The 27,832-nt window shown below is 44.7% G+C and overlaps 1 protein-coding gene across 8 annotated transcripts in view; it reads left to right on the top strand.

Moving 5' to 3' along the window:
• Positions 1-27,832, top strand: part of TTLL5 (tubulin tyrosine ligase like 5) — a 1,306,640-nt gene that overhangs the window by 242,286 nt on the left and 1,036,522 nt on the right. For all 8 annotated transcript variants that reach the window (XM_085626706.1, XM_085626705.1, XM_085626700.1 and 5 more), the window contains 2 exons: positions 7,422-7,491; positions 23,942-24,026. In XM_085626706.1, the coding sequence (XP_085482832.1) occupies positions 7,422-7,491; positions 23,942-24,026 (155 nt within the window). The remainder of the gene's footprint in view (positions 1-7,421; positions 7,492-23,941; positions 24,027-27,832) is intronic.

Below are 27,832 nucleotides of genomic sequence, written 5' to 3'. Positions count from 1 at the left end.
TCCCATGAGCGGGGGACTCTGTAAATGCCTTGAGGAAGTAAAGAGCTGGATGTCTTCCTCATCACTCAAGCTAAACGGGGACAAGACGGAGCTGATGCTTCTAGGTCCCGCAAATCCTAGCTCCTTCAATTCCCTGTGGCCACCCTGTCTGGGCACCCCCCCAACACCCAAGGACAACATCAGGAGTCTTGGGGTGTGGCTCGATAAATCCCTGTCATTCGACACACAAGCTACCAAACTTTCCGCCACCTGTTTTGGCCTTCTTAAAATGCTCAAAAAAATTCTTCATCTTTTACCCATGGAGGCAAAACAAGTGGCCATCCAGGGTCTGATCCAGTCCCGCCTGGACTTCAATAACGTCCTATACCTCGCTGCACCAGACTACACACTGCGGAGACTTCAAACAGTACAGAACTGTGCAGCTCGGACACTGCTCCAGCTCCCACGCCGACAATCCGTCAGAGCTAGTCTGACCAGTCTACACTGGCTGCCAGTCCGCCAAAGAATCCACTTCAAAGCCTTGTGTATTGCCCACCTGGCTTTCTGGGACAAAGGCCCAATCATCACCCGCGACCTAATCTCTCACTACCATCCAAGCAGAAACCTACGGTCAAACCAGACTTTTCTGGCCACCGCACCCAGAATAAAAAGAGCCAGAGCAGGCGGTAGGACCTTCACCCATAACGCGTCCAAGCTATGGAATGCCCTTCCTCTTCATCTGAGAGCCAATTCTAATCTTACCTCATTCCGGAAACAGCTCAAGACTCTTCTTTTCAACTCCCCACAATAATTCTGGTAACTACCCCCGCCTCTGCCTATACATCTGTCGGTCCCTCAGCGCTTGGACACCCCCGGGCATCAATCGCGCTTAATAAATCCATTTACAAATACAAATACAAAAATACAAATATGGAAATTTTAGAAAACGCTAAGAGCGAACAGGGTGATACAATTCCTACATTCACGGGAAGGAACGCAAATACAGTGATTGATCACATTTGCGTGTCATCTAATATTACTTCACTGTGCAAGCCACCTAAGGTCAGAGATTATATGTTAAGTGACCATAATTGTATCATCACTGTTATCACTTTGTGGAAGGATAGAGTTTTCCCTTCTGATCGTTTGGTGATGAACATGGAAGCCCATAGACCCAATGGTACAAGAATTAGATGAAAAGGTGAAAAAGCTGAAGGAGTTATTAAATCCATAGTTAAGGACTGCCGAGAAGAAATCCTTGCTATCCTTGAGAGCGATCGTAAGGCTGATGACATCGTGAAGGATTTTATATCTATTAATAAAGTCATTGAAAATAAATTTACTAAACCGGTCCCCGGGAAATTAGCTCCCAGGAAATGTTGGTTCGATCATGCCTGTACCGCAAAGCTATCAGAGCTTAAGCAGGGCTTGGCCGTTAGGCCAAGAGATATGAATGTTGTTAACCAACTCAGGCAGAAGTACAAGATAGAGGTTAAACGGCGCAAGAAGGAGTTACAGAAAGAGGCTTGGGACAAATTGACACAGGCAGCTGAGTCATCTAACTGTGCTCTATTTTGGGCAACAGTTAACTGCCCTTTTCTTAAAGATGATATGGTCCCAGAACTTACCTCTAATGTTAACAAGGCTACATGGGTAACTCATTTTTCCACCATTTGTAACACTAATATACCGCCAGATGATAGTAGTGGACCCTGGTCCTCTATCCCGTTGGATGTTACCACCGCAGAGGTTATATTGAGTATTAATGCTAGCAAAGGGAGAAAGGCACAGGGACCTGATGGGGTCCCTATTGATGTTTATAAAGCTGTGCCTGAGATGTGGGGACCTCTGCTAGCTAATGTATTTAATGCTGCTGTAAGCGATGGGGTGCCACCAACTTGGGAGGAATCTATTATAATTCCAATTTACAAAAAAGGTGATAAAGGGGATGTTAAGAACTACCGCCCTATCTCCCTACTAGATTCCTCGGTCAAAATTATGAGTAGGGTTTTATTGCTAAGGCTGGAACAATGGGCAGAAAATAATGGTATTTTGGCTAGTACCCAATATGGTTTTAGGAAGGGGCGTGGAACCGTGGACCAGTGTTTAAATTTAAATCTCCTTATAGGGAAGTACACGCAGGCCAAAATGGGTTCCCTTTATCTCTGCTTTGCAGACTTAAGTAGTGCCTTCGATTTGGTTGATCATTCGATTCTTTGGGCCAAATTGTTAGAAATGGGTGCGCCAGAAGAAATCGTTTGCTTTCTTGCCCAATTATATACCAATCTCCGAACTAGTATACGATATGGTACTAATGGGGAGTGTACGACGAAGTTTAGGCTTCGCCGTGGGATTAGACAAGGATGTGTTCTTGCCCCACTTCTTTTTACACTTTTTATTAATGAGGTAGATGTTGTTTTAAAGGGGGTGAGCGCTGATGTTCCTAAAATGAATGGCCTTTATGTACCGGTACTGCTATATGCAGACGATGCCGTGTTATTGGCAAGCACCCCATTAGGGCTTCAATGTTTGATGGATAGTTTCTCTACTTTCATTGAGAATAGGAAACTACTCATCAATAAAACTAAAACTTTTATTATGACTTGTGGGGCAGGGTTTAGGAGACCTCAATCCTATTTTTTAGACGGTCACAAGGTCCAACAAGTAGATAAAGTGTGCTATTTGGGAATCATATTTGCAAAGGACAGTAGATGGTCCCATGAAACCACCAATGTGCTGACAAAAATGGCAAAAAGTGCCCATGGCGTTTTTAAATTTGCGGCCAAATTACGGGAAAGGCGTATATGGGACATGCTACAAATTTATCAAGCACGTAGCGTGTCCACTGCCCTTTATGGAGCAGGGGTTTGGGGATATACATCGAACAGTATTTTGCAAGTGGAGGAAAATCTTTTTCTCAAAAGGCTCCTGTGCCTGCCTAAGTCAGCCCCTAATGAATTAATCCACAGAGAGCTAGGGATCCACCATTTGTCCGATTTGATCTCCTTAAGGCCACTCATGCTGTGGCGATCTGTATGGTTGAAGGAAGAGACCTCTTCAAATAGAGCAGTTGTAACTGATTGTCTCACCCTTGATAACTATCTCAACATCCCGTGGCTAAAATATGTTGTCTCCAGTTTCCAAGATATCTATGGTATAGATATTATTGGGGATTGTTATGCTGCCTTTTGTCAAAATCTGAGATGAGGAATATATTTATGACCTACCAAAGGGGAGAAACGGAAGGAAAGTACTGTTCAATTAGTTACTCGTATATTTTATAACAAATTTGTGGATGGTGATGGCTATCAAATCTATCTCAGTAATGTAACTAGAGCATCTCACCGGTTTGTACTGACCAGATTAAGGTTGGGTATTGTACATAATCTGGTAGCCTTCCCCTCCTCTAAATTACATCCTGTTGGTCCCTGCCCCTGTGATGGCATTTCAGCACAAAGCACTTTACACCTACTTTTGATATGTAAATTGTACCATCATTTACGAACACATTTTTTAAAACCTATTTTTGTAAATTATGGTGTACGTACCGTGCACGATTCAATGAAATTGCTTTTTAATATGTATGAAGTAGATATTTGTTTTTTTACTGCTACCTACCTTCTTAAATGTATTCAAGTAAGGAAAAGCATGATGTTTTAATTATCCGGATGGCTCAGTTGTATTATTGTAGCCTGTAATTATTTTATATGGTGATGCTATGTAGTCTACACGTGCTTTTATGGTCATTTTTGCAATGTATCGAATAAAGCTTTATGACTGACTGACAAGATTTAAATGCATTTGTATTGCTCTTTCACTTTGTGAGCAATAAAGATGCCTTTAAATCTTATTGTCTTGTCACATTTTCTCTGCTTTCAGAGACAGAGGTCAAAAGTCAGTTCTCTTCCTACTTTACTTTTCATTCTGTGACTGAAGTAAACAGGATTTTCAAGTTGCCCTTGAGTATTCCCTAAAAATAGCTCCTCCTGAATAAATCTTGCTCCACAATGCAAGTGGTGGAGTGTTAATTGAGCACTGAAGGGTCTTAACCTAGAAGAAAGTGCAGTTGTTAAAGCCTCTTGAAACTTGGCAGAAAATAGCAGACTTTACTTTGAAATAAAAAAAACGATTGTGAGAAATAGCAACGCCTTCATAAAGCACTTTGAGACACTGACGAAAACACAATACTCAAGACAAAAATACAGTTGCATTAATTAACCAGCACCACAGTATTAAATAAACACAACATCAAATATACCATGCATCAATTCCAATACTATAAAAGGAAAAAACCAGAGAAAAATGATGACTTTGTCAAAAATAGCTTAGCCCGCTCCTAGCGCATGCTATCCTGTGACCAGGGGAAGCTCTGCACAGTACACAGGACTAAGTGAGCCCGATAGTCTGTCAATATCAGCTCCAGGATAAAGAAAATTCCAATTTTGTTCAAGGAGATAAAGAATAACTCGAAGAACCATAGGCCCCTCTTGGCCAAACACAAGCCTGACCTGATCTCCCAGATCCAAATCTTTTCCCTAAAGTCCAAATTGCACCCTGTTTCACACCCAAGGGATTAGCGTACCATCTGTGTAACGCCCAGCGGTCTAGGCGAACAACACCTCTCACTTCTTTCAGATACCAACAGTGTTGAGAAAACCCTATAAATTAAAAGAAAATATGATTGAGGTGCTGGCCCTATAGCGCACCCAGGGCCCATGCGTACCATCTGTATCATGCCTAGCGGTCCAAGTGACAACCAAAATTCACCCTGCCTAGTGTGCTGACTTTCGAAAAAAGGTGATCTCTGCTGGAACGCCTCTGAAGCCGCCTTGCGACTACTCAGTTCAGACACATAAAATAGGTAACATGGCAGATTTCTGTCACTGGCAGAATGCTCAGATTACATTTTTGTGCTTCTTCATATTTTGCCACACAACATGCTGGGGACTAAGGATCAGATGTGGTCTCTGACGGTGGCTTCAGGATAGACCTCCGCCCAGCGGATTCAGCATAACTTCCAGTCAATTGTGGTGTCTGCTCACCTTCCTTGCTGCGCAGATGTGAATCCATCCGGGTGGCTTTGCTTTCCTTTAGCTGCAGTTGGGTCTGAGGTACCAATCTCTCGTATCTGGCTCGACAAAATGTTGCCCTAATATGAATTTACCCTGAAAAAAAAAAAGACGAGGCGTTTGGCAAAACAGGAAAACTTAGTTTAATTAAACACCTCGGCCAGGAGCAGTTACAGAAGCGGGTCTGAGTGCTGTTTCAAAGTACAATTTATCTGAACAAGTTTTCATGCCGTTTTTAGGTGTCATAAAGTACACCCGCCAAACTTTTTTTGGTAAAAGAATACGGGTCTTGTCTGTGGAGCCATAAATAAGACCCATGATAACAAATGCAGGTGCGCCTCGACCTCGCTGGACACAGTGGGTGCCAGTGGGTACCGTGTCCATCTGTCTGGCATGAGAGTCGCATGATTACTGCATGTACTGTGTCCTGATTGGCTATGTGGTCCTAACTTTATGTGGCATCTGACTGTATAATGTTTTGGGAAGGCACGCACCCCTCGGGCCATGTGTGCTTTATTGGGCCCAATCTCCATGGACCATTGTGGTGTTGCTGCGCTTATCTGGGGATTGACCTAAGTTTCCTGTTTGCACATTTGTCTGCCAGCTACGTGCCACCCCACCTGTGACCTGTCAATCTGTAACCTCAAGCCTAGGTCACAGAGCCTACCGGACCATGTATTTCTGAGTTGGGGTTGATGGAGAGTTCATGATGGGCATCAATGTTATCAATATTAACAGGACTAAGAGCTCACAAGTTTTTCCGTCTATAAGGCTGACTCGGGGCTCATATTCAGGGCCTAATTACAATTGACAGGTATTGGCGCAAGCATCGTAATTATTATGGGGCGAAGTTTATCGCACCTGGTAATTACAGTGCGCGATTACGTTTTCACCCCTTTGACAGGTCATACTTGCAAAAATGTAACCGGGGAAAAAGGACCAGTATTTACCAGCACATATGGATTTTTGTTTGGTAAGTACTAAAATTAGCATATTATTCCTCAAAATCTAAGGGGATGGTTCTTGCACTGCAAAAAATCCAAACGCATCGTGTCAAATTTTACCAGATATGATAATTATCACATTAGACATGGGTCACTCATAATCAAGCTTTCTCTAGTCAATTTGTTCTGTAGGTCTCACTTAGAGCTCTGGCTTTGCATGTTCGCACTAGACCAGTGGCTGCCGGCATGGATCAGGGATGGGGGAATGTAAAAAAATAAAAACATTAAGACTTACCTTAATGCCGCATCTCTCCGTCTCTCCTTCACGTCGGACTCGGGCTGGAACAGGAAGCAAGAAGCACCCAGTCTCCCCATCCCAAACAGAATGCGGCAATGCAGCGTTGTTATTGGTCTGAGCGCCATGGTTCAGCGCTCAGACGGGGACTGGTGTCCTGGGCATGTTCTCCACCCAGCCTATAATGCAGCCTGCATGGAGAAAATACAAAGTGCATAAAACTGTTTGGCCGGCTCGAGAGGACGGGCCAAAGCATCATGCGTACTTGGTGTGGGCAAACCACTCCTCCCCTGTCCTCCTCTGTGAGCAGTGCAGCCCCGCCCGCCCCAGCCACAAAGGAGCAGGAACAAAAAAAATGATAATACCATTGAGTTATCATTTTATTTTTCCTTTACTTACCCTCCTTAAAAGCAGTGAGGAGCAGCACTAGTCTAATTAAAAACTCATGTGTAGCTGCTTGACTCTGTAGGGCTGGCTCAAAGTTCACCCAATGTTTACGTTCAGTAGTGTCTGGCTCAGAACTCTTTGACATTATATGTACTTATAACTCTTGAATATTTATATTTTATGGTGGTCTGCCTCAGAGTTTACATATCGTTTGCATTACCTGTATATGCCTCTGAGGTCCACCACCACCTTCTTCCCTCTCTGCAGTGCTTAATTTGTACAGGTGGTGGCCAGGTGGTGTCTCGTTATATCAGCCATACTGAAAAGTAGTAAAGTTAAACTTTTGGTCTAAGTATACCTTTGTGAATACCGAAAAGTAGTAAAGTTACTCAAAAGTGTAAGTTTACCTTTGTAAATGGGGTCCACGGTGTCTATGCTCTGTTTTGCACAGAGCTCACACATAGTTTATGTTCTCTTGAGTATGGCTTAGTTTGATTTAACTGGGAGTTCTCACACAGCTCTCTGTAAGTATATGGTTCAAAGCTCTCACCCTTCATAGGTCTGATTTTGTGCTCTCATTCTCAGTTTATAATCTCAGTAGGCCTGGTTCGGGGATAACATAGTTCATGTTATCTGTAAGTCTTTGTATGAAGCATTCTTGTTTGTAAATACTCCATTTGCTCTATTTTCACTGTGTTGAACTACTTGGAGCTTACTCAATAATATTTCTTACATTTATTTCCATAGCCAAACCAGATTACTTCGGAAGATAGCATTTTGGTGTCTCGTTATATCAGCCATCCTTTGCTCATCGATGGTAAGCATATTTTTCTCTCTTCTTTATTCTCCCTTCCATCTCTATGAACTATGCATGGGTTTTTCACGGCGGGGAAAGTTCTGTTCACTGAGACCTTCAGTCCCTCAGAATATCATTACTCCCCCCAGCCTCCCTCTGCTCTCTTTATTTTACCATCAGTCCCCTAGTGTACCTTCACTTCCCTAGCATGTGATCACTTCCTCAGCCTACCTTAAACCGCGAACACACCATCGCTCCACCAGCATCCGCTCCCATCGTACCTTCTCTTGTGCATTGTACCTTCCACTTCCCCCCGGCATGCCTTCACTCTCCCTGCCTGACATCACTCCTTAAGTGTGTCTACACTCACTGACTCCAGCGCCCTCATGTCCTCACACATCCAGCATGGCCTTGCTCCCCCTCCATTGTACCTTCACTCACAAATTGCACCTTCACTCTCCAAGCGTGCCTTCAGAAGCCAAGCACTCCTTAACAGCTCCTCATTCAACAGGCACTCAGCCACCAAGTATCCCCCTGGCTCCCCAAACCTCACTTCATCATTCCTTCATTCCCTTAGTGCGCATTCAAACTTGTATACGTCACTCCCCCAGCATGCCTTCACCCTCACCATGCATGCCCACACATAGTCGGCCCTCACCGTTCCTGTCTGCCTTTACGCCTCTGCAGTTTGTAATGAAATTAATGCAGGTGCCTTTTTAGGTCTCGCCTGCCGAAAGCAGCGCATGCGCTCCTCTCGCCATTGCGAGTACCTTTTGGAATCAATTCTGCGAGGGCTTTCATGCACGCGTCTGCAATGGACAAAGATGGCTGCTCTCGCCATTTGTCCAATGCAAACAGCATGCGCATGTCCATGGGACTGTGGACAGTCCCACGCCATCTTGTTTTTAATTATCGTGTCAACGTGTTCGGTTTCACTTTCACCGCCGCTAGTCATCCTGTCAGCGCATTCGGTTTCACTTTCACCGCCGCTACTGCAATGCCGAGAGCTTGTTTAGTCGTGCCTTTGATCCCTCCCCTCATGCATGCTGACCCCGACCCCATTGGACTCAGGATCACGTTCCAGTATGTTTTGAATGCACTTCTAGCATTGTATATAACTCTACCTAATGTACTGATCCGGAAACACATATCATCAGCGTTGCGCAGATATCTGATTAAAACGTGGAGAAAGATACTGCGTTGACAGGCAGCACGCGGCTCTCCCAGGCTGCTGCATTCCTAAATTGGCAGCGCTTCAGATTATTTTGACATTGACAAATCGTGTCACAGTGAGGTCGAAACGTGACATTCTGTGAAGCAGAGCAGCCATTAAAGTCGTAGAAAGGCACATTCCTTCCGGGAAGATCCTAGCAGAATAGCGAGCAGCACTGAGAGCAATCTGGAGTGGACTCGGGGGGGGGAAAAAAATCAAAAGAACGGGGGCACGGGCAACAAAGAATGCCAGAAGCGCAGAGGAATACTTCTGCACCAGTGCCCTGAGCCGCCGACGGACCGGAAGGAAACATTCTGGAGAGGGGTATGTGTGTGTCTCTGAAACGGCAAAGATGGCATCACAGCTTACAAAAGGAGGAACAGCACTTAAGTGATAGGTGGTGGTATTGTTGAAGAAGCTGTGAGGTTTACAGCTAACTCTGGGCTTATTTCATCTGTCGGTTTAAGCCCCTCCACGCCATTACAAACAGGGGACAGCTACATGAAAATCAGACTTTTTTCAATTTCAATAAGAAAAACCCCAGCCCTAACTTCTGGGTAATATTGTATTGTAAGTAAATTTATATAGAACTAACTACCCCTGAGGAGACAGTGAAGCGTTTAATGGCGAGTGCCACGCTAATCTAGAACATAAGGTTAGAGGTCAATCCAGTGATTATCTGTTATTGAGTATCAGTTCGGAAAGGTTTCTCAAGCTTCCCCATATTCGATTCGGCCTTGTTCACATCCTCTTGTGGCATTCGAGGTCAGAGGAACCCGTGACAGGCTGTCTGATTGAAGCACAGAATATAGACCGTGTCGCCAAGCCTACATTCACTGTTTCAAGGCTACATGCAGTTACCAGCAGCTGGCTTTCATCCCCCACCCCTGCCATTGTACAGCAAGTCACAAGAGCAGCTCTTTGTCACACTTCAGTGACGTGTCCCAACATTATCTGGGAGGCGTGATGGACAGCAGCACGTACTAACTTAACCATCTGGTAGTCTCTCAGGCAGAAGTTGCATCAGGCATTCACTCACTAGTTTACACAGTGTTATGTTGTCTCTTGAAAAACATTACAAAATCCACTGCACAACTTTCCATGTTCATCAGTTTACATAGGAAACGTCACCACCTTACATATATAATCCAAACTTAATCCCACAATTTAAACGACTGCAGAGTTTATAAAAAATGATGTAATTAGTTTACATAAATAATGGATCACATTTTTCATCACACCCCCAGACATAATCGACTAAATATACAATTAAATATTCAAATAAGCAAAGTTATGATTGTACAAAGATGTTCATTTGTTAAGTTTATTAATCAATTTACTAAATCAATCTAATAAACAACAAATATTAACAAAAGCTGAAGACGAAGTAATGCAAACATACAAGGTAGGAGAATGGGCACACTGCAAGATTATAGCAGTCTTCACCCGCTATGAGTATCTATGTAGTTGTGTAACAGCTGCCCTCCTGTTTTCAACGTAATACCTGCTAGAACCAATACATTAATCTAGATGGCAATTGTAATTGAAGGACACTGAACAACAGCTATCCTAAGTGCACATTCTTACACTGGTCCATAGTCGAACATGGTGAACATTGTTTTAATGCTGACTTGAGGGATATTTATTGAGTAGAAATGTATTGAGAACTAACTCCCCAATGGAACGTCCCTGCTATACAGATAACAGAGCTGATAAAAAGGAAATTCTGGTGCAAAAAAAAGAGGCTGCCCAGAATACACAGCCTCATTCTGAGTGACATGGTAAATCAAAAATGGCCGAGTCTTTCTGGGCAAATTTCTGAAGCTTTTATGTGGATGAATTTTATGTGGGAAAATGTGACAGAGTAAAAACATTTCATTTTACCTATCAATTAGACCGAAACTGCGTTCTTCTCCTCCATTCCAATGTGTGGTAGCAGGACTCATCCCAATGAGAGCAGACAGGGGTAATTCTGCAATATGTGCTAATGCCGTATCCCTCTTGTTGTGTTCCTATACAAGGGATACACTAAATTCAACTTCAACATTTGTAGCAGGTATGAAGGGTGTGCCTCTAACCAGGCAAAACCCTTTGATAGTGCTCAATGCCAAATGCTTTCAGGTTTTACCATTAGCACACCTCAAAGGTACTATGGTATAAATACAGTGTTCGCTCCAATAATCGACATCACTAATTGTTTCATTTATGCATACTCTGTTAGCAACCTTCTTGTAACTCCACTCTCCCCAGCACCCCAATCGTGTCTGAGATAAAACAAGCTTTGGAAAATCCAAATGATCTCGCTTATTTACCTATTGGCTTTGCCAAAGGCATTTAGCCATGCAGCACAGCATCCCCAAGGTTGTTCAGTATGGCCAAAGTTCTAGGGGGGTGGGGGGGGGGGGGGGAATAAGCATTGGCATAGCCAATAGGTCACGCCTTTGGGACCTTATAAGTGTTTAGCCATGCAACCGTTGCATAGCTAAATACTTATAAGGTCCCAAAAGCGAGACCTATTGGCTATGCCAAGCGGCCGTGCGGCCGCGAAAGTGATCGGGATCAAACATCAAAGCGGCCGCGAAAGTGAAAGTACTCGCATCAAGCGCGGCCGCGCACATGCACTGTAGGTCTAGGCTGGCCTGGTAGCACTTTTTGGAGCCCTCTCAAAAAGTCTCGCCTGACCAGCGCATGCGCTGGGTCAGGCGAGACCTAAAAAGCCTTTGATGCAGACGCCCACCTCATTTTGTAGCCATATGCCTACACAATGGCGAAAATAACACAGTAGGAGGGACAGCAAAACCAACATGAGTGCTTTGGGAAAGCAACACTGAGGGCTTGGGTGGTGGGGGAGAGCAATGTGGAGGGTATGGGGAAGAAATGGGGTGAAACACACTGGTGAGTGCAACCAGGGCGAGAACCACACGTGTGCAGGGAGAGAGAAGTACACGAAGGAGACAGCACGAAAACGCATGCACTCTGATGTAGTGCTTAACACAAAAGAAACAAGCATTAAAAAATGCAATAGGTCTCGCCTTTTATTAAGTTAAAGCCATTTGCTTTGCTATACAAGAACATTAGCAAAGCAAATGGCTTTAACTTAACCAAAGGCGAGACCTGTTGCATATTCAATGCTTGTTTTTCTTTGGAAGCCTCCACCGTTTCCCCGAATGGTTCCGCCCACTTCCAGAACCTGCACCCACTGTATGTAAAATGCCCAAAGCTAGATTGCAGCGAGTGAGCAAATTCAGACGGGCCCCCTCTCCTCAAGGGAAGGGGGTGAATGGCCTACCAAAAGGTGGCAAACAGTGCATTTTTACAGCCACATTTTTAGATAAGTTTGCTAAAAAAATCTAAGGGCTATGAAAGGGCACTCATAAAGTATTCTAGATCTAGAACTTTCCTGGCTCAGCTTTGGGAGAAGACAAGAGCTGGAAATGCATCTAGAATAATTATACTGACCTTCCTTAAAAACAGCTGAGGTAGTCCGAACTGATGTAAAACGTCAGTCACCATTGACCCTGAACCCATTACATGCATACCTATTTAAAGTTTGAGTTAATCATGTTTAAACAAATACATCACCTACATAATGTAAAGCTCGCTGGGCTAGGCTGGATAAACTTAGAGTCAAAATAGTGCAAACGCTTCCCTTGTGCTAAGTAGGGTATAAGGGTAAAAATTAAATGATGTAAATATTCTGCCACATAACTGCAGTGCCCCTCATGGTAGGAAGGTGACCCGGCTGCAGTTTGAAAGATGCCCTGTCATACTGCAGGACTGTCACTGGACTGTGCTGTGGGTGCGGAGGCAGCGGACCAGAGAGTAAATTGGTCTTTTTTTTTATTTTTTAAACAAGTTGTTTCCTGTTAAATTAATTTGAAGGCTCACTTGGCACATCAGAAGTTAGATTTAATTTTACATAAAAATTAAGAAAACAATTTGTGTAGAAATTACATTTTTTTTAAAGTACGTTTCAGAAAAACCTGGACTCTGGTGCGTTTTAAAGACAGCCCATTTCTTAGAAAAGGTATTACCCATCTCACACACCACAGCGTTGTAAAACAAAAGCGTTTGGATGCTGTAATGTGCGCTATTACATTCTAATTGAGGACTTTTTTACCCTGGCCCAGAAAATTGTGAAAAGGTCATTTGGTGGACACTCCCAGCCACAAACATCCACGGTGCACAGATACAGCGTAAATTCACGCTGTATCTGTGCACCCTCGATATGCACATTTACAGCGTCAAATGACGTCAAATGACGCTGTGTAAGTGCACCGTGGATGCTTGTGGCTGTAAGTGAGAGTTTCTTGAACTGCTATGGCACGAAAAGAGTAATGCTGTTTATGTGCACGTGATCTTCACCTGAAGGTTCCAATTGGAATGTGGACCATTACAATGGGAAAGAAGGGGAGGGGTAGGAGAGCTAGACAAAGAGGGAAGGAATGTACCATTGTGAAAAAGGTTCTTCAGTTGTGTCAGTGGTTGTAGGTGATCGGCACTGGCGCTCACTTTTGGGGGCCAAGACTTAACGTTTCCTCATCAGACTTTGACCAGATCAAGAGAGAAAGGAAGAAAAGAAAGAGATTAACAAGACTGTGACAAACAGAGAAAGCAGAAATCAAATATACCCTAAAAGAGTGAAATAAAGAGGCAGGAAATGTAGAGTGGTCTAAGAAGTCAGCAGGAGGCCGAAATGTATTCACATACTGACAGGCATGGTAGTCAACAACCCTGGCATTCGGCAGCCGTTATGAAATACTTGAGGCCTCAATTTAGGCACTGCCACGTACAATCCGAAATACCATTAGGATCTGAGCTAAGTGCTTGCCACTTGGGCGATGTGGTATATTTAGTGCACCCCCGATGACCATTGCTAAAGAGTAAGGAGGGTCCAAATGTCGGCCATCATTAAATGGCCCCACAAGGGGTTTCTGTCATAGAGTGCACCAAGCACCCGGTGTAGCATAGATTTTGCTATTTGTGAAGCCCTCTGACGTAGGCCTCAGGGTCATCCCAAGGGAGGTTGTTGCATTTGTCAAACACAGACTATCCGATATCCATTCCGCACTGCCTTCAGTGCGTTCTCTGGCATGGTCAACCCAGCTCTCCTTTATTTCCAAAATAAATAAATACTGTCTTGTTGCGTTGAATGTCATCCGTTGCGAGAGTTCAAAGCAGCTGACGTGCCGCATTAGGGCAGGTGCTTCCATCATTGATTGTACCCTCAGATGCTGTTGAGATGAATGCTTGTTCCTCAGGGGCTTCCTCACTATGGATGCCCACTGGCAGGCCTTTTTCTTTTAGCAAGTCAGTCTGTAGTAGATGCCCACCTTAGAGAAGTATTGTTACTTGCCGATAATACTCCCTTTCCAGGAGACACCTATGGATTCCCTTAGGTTGCAGGGTGTATAACAAGGAGAAAATGAAACTGGCTATGAAATCTACCAGATATGATGCAAAAGGAAGCGAAGCTCTAGCCTTACCAGACTGGGTGGTGGTACACAAGGGATAAGCCCAGTACAATGTTATGATTCACTGCATGTGTCTGATCACAAAGACAGCCAGAGTCACACTCACAGCGCTAGGTTAAGGGCCACAGCTCGACATTGGGGATGACAGTAGGTGCCCCGGTGTACTCCGAGCAGAAGGTAAAGGTGAGAGCTAGTAAAGCAGAAGGTTGTGTGTCAGATGATGAGGCATAGGGCTACAGCAGAATTCAGGGAGTCACAGTGGGCGGTGTTAGGGATCGCTCCAGTGGATAAGGATTCTTAGCTTGAAGCTCCAGTTCACTGTAGGAGTCAGGATGGTTACAGAACAGAGGTAGAGTGTCAAAGCTATTTACTTATTTATTTCATTTGAAAGTGTCTTATAAGTGCAAACAAAGCCCAAGAGGGCATGAAAGCGCCTCACATGTATACAGTTTAAGCTTAAATTGCTTACACGCGATACAGTATCGCATGTTGTTAAACCATAGTGATAGTACAGCTCAAGCTTACATTGTCGACACATCAAGGCACATATTGGACTTATCGACATAGGATGCAAATAATAAATATTGACTCTTTATAAAAGGGAGTACCTTGGTTAAGAGTTATTTGCTTGGATAAACACTATTAAATTAAATTACAAATATTAAGTGTCATCTTTCTAAAGACAGTGCTTTCGACCAGGTGTATTTGCTCAGTAAAGGAGATTGAGCAAGTTAGACCATGGGATAATAGCAAGTACTGAGGCATGTGCTAAGTAAAGAAGAGCTTAGGGAACACTTAAGTAAATGGAGTCAAGATGTCTGATGATCACTAGAAGGGAGTTCCATATATTGGGTGCATGTGAAGAAACGGACTGAGGATGTGTTTTCTAAAAGCAAACCTTTTTTCCTCTTCTATCCCTCCACTATCCTTATCAATCCAAATAACTGACTAACATATCCACCACTCAAATTACTTTCATATCTCTCTATACTAATTCGCCACTAATTCTTTATGGGTTCTGGAGTAGCGTGCTACTCGCCGAAAAAGCGCTTTGACGCCTTGTCAGGGGTAGTAGGCGCTATATAAATGCAATTACAATACAATATTTGCAAGAGGTTAACACAGGCCTGGCAGCAGCATGCAAGATCACCTTTAGAGGTGCAGGACTTTTCATTGGTAGCCTTGTGAGGAGAGCATTTCCATAATCAAGACAGGAAATGGTGCGATGGACGGATTTCGATATCTGGGCATATATATAACCACCGATGCCAGGGTTAGATACGAGAGGAATTTGATTCCTCCCCTGCAGAGATTGCGAAGAGATGTAGAAATCTGGAGAAAGCTGCCCTTGTCCCTGCTCGGGAGAGCAGCACTGTTTAAAATGATGGCTTTGCCTAGATTCTTATTTGCCCTCCAGAACCACCCGGACGTGGTACCTCATACATTCTTTCGGGAGGTTGAATCCCTGCAGAGAGATCTATTATGGGATGGTAGGCCGCGGATAGCACTCAGTAAGCTTACGCTCGGATGGTATGATGGGGGTATCGCCCTGCCTGACATTAGGAAGTACTACTGGGCAGCACATCTGGCGGCAATCAACCAATGCCAATACGGAAATGGGGATGACCCAGCATACGGCATGGATAGATGGTTACTGCCCGGTGGTGGGTTCACGAGAGCACGTTACTCCAAACTAACTAGATTCACACTCACAGGGCCCACGAAGCACGCTGTACAGCTATGGCACATAGTCAATAGAGCGCTAGGATGGGCCAATAGGCTCACCATGGCCACCTCCCTTTGGGACACTGAACAGTTGGGAACTTTGGGGCGAACAAAGGGGTTTGACAAATGGGACCTCATAGGTATCTCGAATATAAGAGACCTCTGGGGGAGGGATGGAGTGGTACCGTTCCTGACACTACAACAGACATATGAACTGGCCGAATCAGAGCGCTTTCGCTATACACAGATTAAACACTCCCTGCAGGCCAACATCCCGGTTGGTACGGCACTGCCTGAGGCATCCCCACTCGAGGACCGGCTGCTCGACGGGCATATACCAGAAAAATGCATATCAATCACATATAAAAAGCTTATACACCACACCCCTGATCCCCTCACTGCACTCAGAGAGAAATGGGTAAGAGATGGTCTTGAGATGGACGATGAGGAATGGCAGGAGGCACTCTCGTCGCCAAAAGAAGTGGCCATCTCAAGCTGGTTCAACTCAAGATCCTACACAGGGTTTATCTCACGGAGAAGCAATTATTGCTTATGGGCAAAAGCGTGGATGGGCAGTGTAGGAGACGGTGTGGGATGGAAGGCGGATTCCTGCACATTCTTTGGGAATGCCCGTTAATCCAAGACTACTGGCGAAAAATCTTGAAATGTATGAGCACGATCTGGGGAGTTCCTCTTATGCCCGAGGCCAAGAGATGCCTTTTGAACATTTGGGAGCCCACAGACCTAAATGTGAAGGGGAGGATATGGGCCACACTTGGGCAGATGGTCGCTAAGCGTAATATAGCGCAGTCATGCGGAGCCGCTGTGCCACCGGAACTAAAGAAGTGGAAAGAGGACATGGACTGGTGTATGGTGAGGGAGAAAACAGTCTATGTAGCTCGGGGATGCCCTCAAAAATGGATTGCAATATGGTCTAAATGGAATGTGTATCGGGGGGGATTGTGCGAGCTCCCATCTATCCCATCTCCCGAAGATCATTGTATGGTGTAAAATCACACTGCCAGACTGGTACTTTGCATGAAATACCGAAAGTAATGTACTGATGCCTCTCAAGAATGACAACTATTATAATGTACGATACACGATTCTGTAACGCATGACCCTGTTTGTTTAATTTCAATAAATAGAGTTATAAAAAAAAAAGACAGGAAATGGTGACAAGTCACAAAGCAGTTTTTAAGTCATTTCATGGTATGAAAGGTTTGCAGCTTCAGATAAGTATGACTTGGACAAAAGCTCCTTTGATTATATTTTGATGCAGAGGTTTAGTTTACTCTTTAATATGGTACTTTTTTAACAATTTGCTACTGAATGCCGAAAGTAGTTTCACATTTATCCAATTTTCGTTCAACTGGAAGTCGGGTATTGGAGAGAGTAACAGAAATTGAGTTTTTTTTTTTTTTAACAACAGATTTTATTGAATTTTCAGTGTACCAGATGGGCAGAACCCAACAAGAGAAATACAAAGGAAGAGCATCAAATGATATCTCTGGATACATTATACAAAAACCCCAATAGCCTGCCGAACATCAGACCAAGGAAACATGACCCCCCCCCCCCCGAAGCGCACCATACATACTCAAGAAACATTACAAGTAGATGCCAAGAATTTCCCCACCACTTTTCATTAACACTATACACTAAACAGGTAGGTTGTTTACCACTAATTGTTCAATCGGGTCACGAGCGGCAGACTGCGACATTGGGGGGAATTCGATACCTCTGTAGGTGGCCCACCAGGACCAGATCTTTCCGTGTCTCTGTGGACATCCCCTTGACTGAAATACTACAACCTCTGCAGATATGCATCTATCTAGTGCCTTTTTCCACGTGGTGACACTGGGTGGGGACGAGTCTTTCCAATGTTGTGCTATGTCACGCTTGGCTAAAGTGAGGCCCAAGAATAAGAGATGTTTCTTGTAGCGATTCCCCCCCAATGTCCTCTGTGCTGTGTAAAAGCGCCAGTCTGGGATCCAACGGGATATCCCACGCCAGGACACGACCCAGGCAGGACACCACGCCAGACCAGAACGACTGAATCGCCACGCAACCCCACATCGTATGTAAAAATGATCCATCGTCCGCGTGGCAGCGGAGACACATCGGAGATGGGATTACACCCATTTTCCAGAGCCTATGGCGAGTCTAATACACCCTATGGAGGTATTTGAACTGGATTAATTGGTATCTGGTAGACACGGCTGCATATCGAGGACTGGCCAAAGCTTCGGCCCAATCATCGTCTGTAAGAGCAGGCAAGACGGCGGCCCACGCCTCCCGGGTTTTGTGGATAGTGGTCTTGGTATGCATGATAAGTGTCTGAGAAATTAAGTTTTTAATCATTTAGTATTAGGTATCGATCTTTTAACCATATGTGGATGTTATATATGCAGGAAGATAAGACTGTGTGAAAAGCATCTGCTGAGAGGCTAAGGTATAACTGTGTATCATCAGTGTAGGGATGATCCTGAATTCTCATATAGGCAAGTAGCCATCCAAGGGGTTCAATATAAATATTCAAAACTAAGGGTGCCGATAATGACACCCCAGGTCACAGGCATCTATTCAGAGGGAGGCTCTTGAGTTTTAACACATAAATGTCCGTCTGCAAGATAGGATTCAAAGCATTTTAGAACTGTACCATTTATTCTGAGCCTTTCTTTTAGAGTGTAATAGAGAATCTGTTATGGTTCATTGCATTAGAGGCTGAGGACAAGCCTAAAACAATCAGTAGGCAGCTGTCACTCTTGTCAAAAATTGTTGTAGTGGTACCCATCCCTCCCAATATTGATTTATCAGTTCTTTGTGCCATATGGAAACCTGATTGAAAATAGCTGATTAATTTGTTTCCTTACAGATAGTTCTTGAGCTGGGATTCAGCCCAGTACTTGGCGATTTTCATAGAAAATGGTAATCCTGTGGTAGGTTGATTCTCAAGGCAGACTGGGTTAGCAGAACTTTTTTTCAGCAAGTCAGGCACACAGCTATATTCTAATGATGAACTGATAATTTAAGGCAGATTAGAAATAGAGCTTGGCTGATGTATTTGGCCAGATGAGGTGATGTGCAGTCAACTGCATAGCTTGTGGGAATAGTTTTCTTAAAGGTGAAGTAACTTCTCCATAACTAGGTTGAAATAAGAACATTAGGTATTTATATTCTTGGTTATAGGTATGTCATTTGTATCTAAGTTGTAATAGGAACACAATTCCTCCCTGTTCGGATTCATTTTTTTGTTTCGAATTTGGCAAACTCATCTAATTGCATTGCCTCATTTTCAGACTTAGCTGTTGTGGTGCAAGGCTTTCACCATATAAGAGTTATGTCAGTCTGTTTTTAGGCTCAATTTGCTTGTTGCTGCAGTAGTTAACATCAGCCAGGATGATAATTTGGATATTAAGGTTTGTCTGTTGAAGGTCAGTGTGTTTTTTATCCACTTTCATTTAATACCTCACAATTTTCTTCCTTCATTATTAAGCTTATCAGTGTATCAGGTTGCACATTTGTTCATCCTCTTATCTTTTAGAGTTACAGGAGTTGGCTTCTCAAGAGAGGAAGATGTCAGATCATTCTACCGCGGGAGGAGTGAAGTGGTAGGAGCAACTTAAGAAAAGTCTTCTTAGATGTGAAGGCGATGTTTTCCCGTTGTGCTGATAGTCTCCTGTAAGTTGTCAACAGTTAGGTTCTGAAAATCTCGGACCCAGGTTTTTGTTCAAAAGGGTTGAGATGTAGACTTGCATCTGATGGGTGATAGACAGTGTGAAGTTGAAAGCCTTTTTGAGTATGGACATCTATTTGTAGTCTTCGGCGTGCCGACAACAACGACGGACTATGCTGTTCTTACTATATCCTCTGCTTTCTTGGCGGCCATATCATCATTATAAACCGAAACGGACCGAGTGCAATAACCTTTCCTACCCACGTAAGTGTCCAACTTGCTCCAAATAACACCTTCAGTGTTCATTAACTTATAATGCCCCACAAGTTCCTGCTTACAAAGAAGTCATGTGTCTCAAACAGGGGAATATCGTAATCCTATAGGTTACAACCATGATTCTAAATAACGATGACCAACCCTCAACATTTTTACATGAATGCACATCTACTTCAGTATACACAAAACCAAAGACTGTTTAAATTCTATTGGTTGCAGCCATGGTTACAAATAACAATAAGCATCTGTCGACATTGTACATGCATGTGTTAATACCAATCTCCTGTGCCCCAGAACTCTCAATGACAAGTTGGACATGAGTTGTTTTTTATAATGTACTAGTGACGCAGTCCCTGCCAAACACTATGATCCAATTGTATTCCTATAAATGAGCTGTTTCCTTCAGCACACACATAGCAAAGCACTTAACCCACTAAACTTCTCCAGTAGGTCCACATAACATCACACTATGTCACAGTATGTCAAGCTGTGTTTGGAGGATAATGTGAACTGAATAGTTATGGGGCCAGGTCCGTTCAGGCTAATCTACCACCTCTCGTTCCCCGAGGGGTACTCAGTGAATGATGGTATCAACCTAGAGGGCTGTGTGATGGGGTACGCTTCCTTTGAGGTTGCTGTAGAGATAGTGCACACAATGGGGCGAGGGGTCCTGATGGCAAAAGCAAACATTGAATCTGTGTTCAGATTGCTTCTGGTACATCTGGAAATCTATCATCTCCTGGTTTTCAAATTTGAGGGGAACAGATATTTGGACAAAGCCTTACCCAGGCAGTGCTCCATATCATGAGCTCACTTTGAGCATTTCAGCACCTTCCCAGAGTGGACCCTACATAAGAGGCACTTAAAAGGAGGGAATCGACACTGTTTGGACTATTTCCTGTTTGTAGGGAGGCCCAGGGGATCAGGGTGTGAGGAGTTACTGGGAGCCTTCCAGCACCTAGCAGCCGAGTTAGGCATCCCTCTGGCAGCAGACAAAACAGTAGGCCCATCGACAAAGGTGGTGTTCTTGGGCATTGAGCTAGATTCAACAGCAGGCACATCCCACATGCCAGAGGATAGGGTGCAGGATATGAGAAAAGACATCAAGGCACTAGTGGGAAAGGAGAAGACCACACTCGGAAAGCTCCATGAGCTTCACAGCATGCGTTATCCCAGCAGAGAGAGTGTTTGCAAGAAGGTTCATTCATTCTACAAGGGGGTTGCAGTAAAAAAAATCACCATCCGAGATTAGGGGCAGGGGTGAAGCAGGGCCTCAGAATCTGGCTGACATTTCTGGAAGAATTCAATGAGATCCCCATTTGGAGAAAGGGTTGGGTGTCTGACAGGCAGATAGAGCTGTACACAGACGCGTCCGGCAATTGTGGGTTTTGGGGCGAGCCTTAAGAGCAGATGGTGTACGAAGAGATGGCCTCAAGAGTGGGCTAGGTCAGGCCTCAACAGGAGCATTACACTCTTGGAACTGTTTCCCATAGTAGTAGCAAGATCTGTATGGTCGGAGCAGCTAAGGTACATGAAGCTGACCCTTTGGTAAGACAACCAGGCAGTGATACACACCATTAACAAGGTAGCAACCAGGTGCCCACAGGTACCAAAGCTGCTCCAGTACTTGGTAAGAATGCAGCTATTGAGCAACCTAGACATAAAGGTGAGGCATGTCCCGGAGTGAATAACTCTCAAGCAGATGCACTCTCTAGCTTCCAGAAAAATTCAGGATGCTGGCACCGGAGGCAGAACAGAAGATGACCCCATTCCCAGACAGCCTGTGGAGATTGGTGGATGTGACCTGTCCCACTTAATAGAGCATGCATTAGCCCCAAAGACAACAAAATGCTATGCAGCATATGCGAAACGGTAAAGAAGGTGACAGGACTAGCAGCTTTTGACAATTATGAGGCAGCAGTGAGGGTGACTGTAAAGTTCATACATTGGGCATTCAACCAGAAAAAGTCAAAATCATTGGCACAGGCGCCTTAACAGCAGTGGCACATTTCACTAAACTCTCAACTGGTAGGGACCCTACCAGCTGACATTACATAAAGACGGCCATGAAATGGTGGCAGAGGCTGGAAGGGCCTACATAGGATGCAAGGCTCCCGATTAAATTCCACACACTGGCATAGCTGGTGGGGATGCTGGAGGTGGTATGCTCAGACAAGTTTGAGGCTACATAGTTCAAAACAGCTTTCACTTTAGCATTCTCTGGGGGCATTCAGATTAAGTAAATTATTGGCCCCATAAAAACAAGAGGAAGGTTAGGCTTACCTACAGAGCCAGGACATGCAGTTAAGCACAGGGAAGTTGGAAGTGCAGCTGAGGAGGTCCAAAACAGACCAGCTGGCAAAGGGGGTCTAGGTGCAACTGCTGTGCCTCTCCGACCACACCCCATTGCAAGTGTGCTGTCTCAGGAGATACTTGGCGCTGAGGCCCAGGGGAGAAGGGGTTCTGTTCAAGCACTACAGCTGGGAATGCCTGAGTGCATTTCAGCTCAAGGTAGTTCTGAAGAAGACACTGACCTGGGCAGGGCTGCCAACGGCTCATTTTGGCACACACTCGTTCTGCATAGGGGTGGCAACTTTGGCTGCCCACTTCGGAGTTTCGGCAGATGGGATCAAGGCAGTGGGGAGATGGTGCTTCACTACCTATAAAAGCTACGTGATGGTACAGCACCCTCACCATAAATTGAGCAGGGCAGAGCCCCCCACTCCATTCAACAACAGACCCACCCTCTGCAAAAAAGCAAATCGTACGGGGTGGGGGACAAGAACGAAGTGTGCAAGCCTAATATTTCTGCGCTTTCCTTAAAGACAGTATCGGTGGTCAGACCCTTTCTTCCTCAGGATCCAAGCCTATTGGAGACAAGGCGGGGCGAATACCCGCACCAGACACACATCAAGTAGTCTAGGCAGCCAGGAATGTGATGGGAGCAGCTGGGGGCTACCCTCCAGGAGTTACACTCCGCCCTGGCACGCAAGCCAGCTATATTGATAATACAATTGGGGGGAGGGGGAGGGGGGACAACTTGGCACAGCTGGGCAGAAAGGAGCTCCTGACTCGCATCAGGAGAGATTTAACAGAGGCATCAAGATTGTTCGCCAGCACTGCACTAGTCTGGTTGCAGATCATACTGAGGCAAAAATGGAGAGGCACTTTTTCTACAGGGATCCTGGATAAGTTGCGAAAGAAATTGAACACAGCGATGAAAAAAATCTGCATTGAAAACAGGTAGAAGAGCCTCAGACACAGCCTCATCAATCTGCAGAGGCCTGAATACTTTCACAGCAACGGGGTACACCTTTCCCAGAGGGTGCGGAGGTCTTATGGGCCAATCTATGGGTAGCCATGAGAGTAGCAGGCTGCAGATGAAGAGACTGAAATCTTGGATGGAGCCTCCCTTGGGCGGGAACCCGCAGGCAGTGTGGCGGTAAAGGAGATGAGCACAAGGATGACAGGTAGGCCACACCGACACAATGGGGTTGCAGGCCAGGCTGCTTACCTTGAGATGCCTTATGGCAGGGTGAAACAGTCGGAGGAGGGTTTTACATGAAACACAATGCTCGCAGCCCAGTTCCCCTGGAGGGCAGGATGCAACAAATGGTCAAAGGTAGTGAGGTAAGCCTACAATGGTTAAAAGGAGTACCACCGCCACATGAAAGGATAATGCCAGCTCAAAGACTCATTTTCCTCACAAACCGTCAACATGATTTATGGCATGTAGATCTATGACTGGCAGGCTTTGGCATATGATGATGCATTAAGTTGATTTATGGTTTGTATGATTTTAGCATATATCATAAAAATTTCAGCAGTGATTTATGATAGCCTGTCATGAGTGATTTATGGCCCCTAATAAATTACATGGAGTGGGTACATGCTGTAAATCATTGCTTAATAAACCGCGCCCAATTACATCCAACCTACCAAAAGAAATATGTGGATCATTAACTGGGAGTGGTGTGCGTTCAGGGGTTTCCAGCAGGAGATGGGTAGGATGTTACAGTCTGGTGTTTGTAAAGTGAGGCGAAATTCAGAGCAGTGCCCTTTGTAAATCATTCCAAATTGAGTTTGGTGTTTTTTCTCTTTCAGACTTCAAGTTTGATGTGCGCCTGTATGTTCTAGTGACGTCTTATGACCCTCTGGTTATCTACCTGTATGAAGAAGGCCTTGCAAGGTAAGAAACTGTGTTCCTGAAAGATCAGGGACTGACCACGGGTAGGTCTTAGAAATGGTATCAACAAGCAGCCTTAATCTTGATGAAATGTTTCTGGATCACACTCTTACCTTCAGTCTTATTCCCATCTCCTTTTTACACCCCCACTCCGCCCACTTCACGCGGGGACACATACGATCATTCCCTTCAGGTCACTCCATTTGTAGTGCGGAGTGACGTGCAGTTCCGCAGCACACAGTCCCTCACTTAGGGTGACCAACGGTCCGTAAATTTCACGGACCGTCTGTAATTTGAACCTCACGTCCGTTGGCCGTGAGGATCCTTTTTACGGACGTCTTTTGTCCATAATTTTGGGCATTGCACGGAACAGCACTGTTCCCTGCATGAAGCCTCAACTCCCCGATGGGGCCGCATTGCACTCCTCCTGGGAGCATAAGAGCAGCCCCACGCGCCCATTGTTATTCTGTATGCTGGCTGAGTGCCACATACCGAGTGACACTGGGCCAGTCTGGGCTGGTAAAGCTTATGGTGGGCCTCCTCCAGCCTCTGTCTAGGGCAGGGCATTCTGTCAGACAGAAGAAATGTGCAAAACGCAAATGTTGCTACATGAGAATCCAGTTCAAGAAAAGAAGCTGGTGAAAGAAGTTAAAAAGAAAAGAGTAGAGTTCTTTCACAGTCTCGCCATTTTAGAACTGGTGCATTTTCAATATTGTAGTCAAGGAAGCCATGATTGCTACTTTTTTTATTTTATGCACCTAACAACCATTGACAAAGCCAAAAGTTCTGGCGTATTGCAGGTGTAACGTTACTTGTTATATATCTGGATACAATGACAGAAGAGGCAAAATACTAGTCAGGCGGTAGACTATACTAAGCACAGATTTCTAGCTTAGGTGTTTTAAGCCACACCCTTAATTACATCGAACACCCCCTTTGGAGAGACCCCCCCCAGTTTTTTCATCCACTTAAAGCCCTGGAAACAACACCATGTCACTGTCACCTCATGGCCTGGCACTGTGCATCATGCATGACTCATGACTCAGATTGCCTATGTACAGGGGCATAGTGAGCCCTTCCCCACCCCACCCCTTGCTTTAGGAACTACAGCAAGGGCGAAATTCTTGATGGGCATCTTCTGTCTGCAACTCTGCAGACAAAGGCTCAACTCATAATTAATATGAAAAGGTGGGTGAGTAAGTAAGTGAAGGGATAGATGGCTAGATAGATTGGTGAAAGGGTGATTGGATGAATGAAAGGGTGAATGGATGGATAATGAGAGAAAGGATGGATGGATGAGTAAGTGGAAGGATGGATGAGAGAAAAGGTAAAAAGATAGATGTATGGGTGGACAGGTAGATGGATGGGTAAAAGGGTGGATGGATGAGTGAAAGGATGGATGGATGAGTGAAAGGGTGGATGATGAGCAAGTGAATGGGTGGATGGCTGAGTGAACTGATGGATGGATTGATGAATTTATAAGTAAAAGGGTGAATGGATAGACGGATGAGTGAAAGGGTGGATGTAAGGATGGATGAGTGAGTGAAAGGGAGGGTAGATGGGCAAAAGGATGGATAGATGAGTAAATGAGTGAAAGGGTGGATGGATTCATGAGTAGATGGATGGATGGATGGATGGGTGGAAGGAAGGTTGGCTAAGTGAAAGGGTCGATGGAGAGCGAAAGGGAGAATGGATGGATGACTGAAAGGGTGAATGGGTGGAAGGATGAGTGACGAGGTGAATGGATGAGTAAGTGATAGGATGGCTGGATAGATGAGTGAATGGATGGATGGGTGGAAGACTGGATGGATGAGTGTACCGATGGATAGGGTGGATGAATGGATGGATGGATAATGGATGGATGAGTGAAAGGGTGGATGGAGGGATGGATGAGTGAAAGGATGGCTGGAAGGATACATGATAGATAGGTTTGCAAATGATTGAATATGTCTGGGTATGGATGGGCTTAATTATATTCTATTGTGCGTCCTCCTCTGATGTGTCTGTAAAACTTACCTTTTGTCCCTAAGTTTTGTCCTGAATTTTGACCTCCTGTCCTGAATTTTTGTCCTGAATTTTGACCCTTTGTCCTAAATTTTTACACTCACCGTCCTGAATTTGCACCCATGCCAGTTGGTCACCCTACCTACCCTCACTCGATGCCAGCGTGTCTGCTGGTGGACAGAATATTTAAATGATGTATTGATGTCCTGTGCGCTCTGCTGAATGTGCGACTGGCTCCACCAGGAAAGTGTCAATGCCGATGTATGGTTTACGAATCTTCACGATAAACATTGTTTTATTTTCTTCGTGAATTTGTCATTTGTGTAGTTGAATAAACTCTGTTCCCAACTATATGTACAAGCCAGGTTCGCGTAGACTCTTAGCCCAACGCCATATTAACACTTACCCCCGCCGCGAGACGAGTAGAGGGAGGTTGACGACGTGCCTTTTGCTGTTTCCCAGAGCCAGGCCCTTCCACCGCAATGGTCTTCCGAACATTGATGACGTTCAACCCCACTCTCCTGCTGGCAGAGGCATTGAACGGCATTTTATTTTGGGGCCACTAGATGGCAGTATCCGCATAGGATAGTTACCTCTAACGCTGTTTCAGTTTTGAACTTCGAAGTCGTCTATAGTGTTCGGCGCCCGCCTTGGATCCCGATGTCACCGATTTGAAAACTTACTGCCAGACGCTGACCTGAAGTCTCCATGTTCACCCTTTCTCACTCAAGCACAATAGTATCGTAGTTAATTACTTGTTCTTTTAAGAGTACGCAGGAGTGAGAGAATTTGATTTGGCCCTTGGCGGTCTCCGAGCAAAGACAATGTCACTGGGTAAGAAATGCGGGAAGAAATTGAGGGAGGCAGGAAAAAAGGGTTGAGAGAAAAGTAGGAGGAATCCCGGAGTGACCATGAGGGTGGAGGAAGAGGAGGGCAGAAAAAAGGAGTCCGAGATGATGAGGGTGAAAAAGGAGGATAAGGATCGAGGGAGAGGATGTGACAGCAAAACAAAGGAGGTGTGAGGTGGAAAAAGGGAAAGAAAGGAAGGCAGAGTGATGGGGGTTTCGACAAGGAACCAAAAAGTGTTACACAGGAGCAGGTAGAGAAGGGACAAACATTGATGGAGAGTTTGGAAAAATGAGGGCGAAGACGCTAGTGGAAAGAAGGGTGAAGGCGAAGGGAGATAGAGACGGAAATTGAAATAGTCAAGTTAAATAGGACTCTCTACATGAGAGTGAATAAAGAAAGGTGGTGGATGGCGAGAGAAATCTAGGGTGTGAGAATTCAAGAGATAGGGAGTATAAGGCAGAAGATTAAAGAAAGGGAGAAAGGACGAAAGAAAAGAAAGGCGTTCAAAAGGAGTCACCAAATGTGTGCAATAAACACGAAATGCATGATCAGATAAAGAAAAAAAATTTAAAAACAAAAGACATTCACCAAGTCAGCAGGAGATTCTTACTCTGCATCTTTTGTCTAGGCACCCCAAAATATATATTTCTTTGCTCCCTGGGTTATGTGACCCATGAAGCTTGTGGGTCCACTTTGGCACGATTATGTCTTGCTCTGTGTAAGGGTGTGTTGGGAATTTCCAGTTAAAGGTTTCTATAAGCCCATCACTATAGCTTCCACAGACTCTGCAAGGAATTTGGAAGGATTGGTTCAGCAAGACTGCCCTGAAGCACGCCTTTTGTTGTGAAATCTATCACTTTCTTTACTTTTACATGTGTTGCTGTACCTGACAACACCGGATATTATGGGGGCCCAGCCGAGCCAAACTGGGAACTGAAGGTTGCCTCAGAAAACAA

The sequence above is a fragment of the Triturus cristatus genome, chromosome 9 (assembly GCF_964204655.1).
Source record: "Triturus cristatus chromosome 9, aTriCri1.1, whole genome shotgun sequence".
In the NCBI taxonomy this organism is placed as follows: Eukaryota; Metazoa; Chordata; class Amphibia; order Caudata; family Salamandridae; genus Triturus; species Triturus cristatus.
Note: the sequence above shows the minus strand (reverse complement) of the source record. Positions and strands in the feature narration are given on the sequence as shown.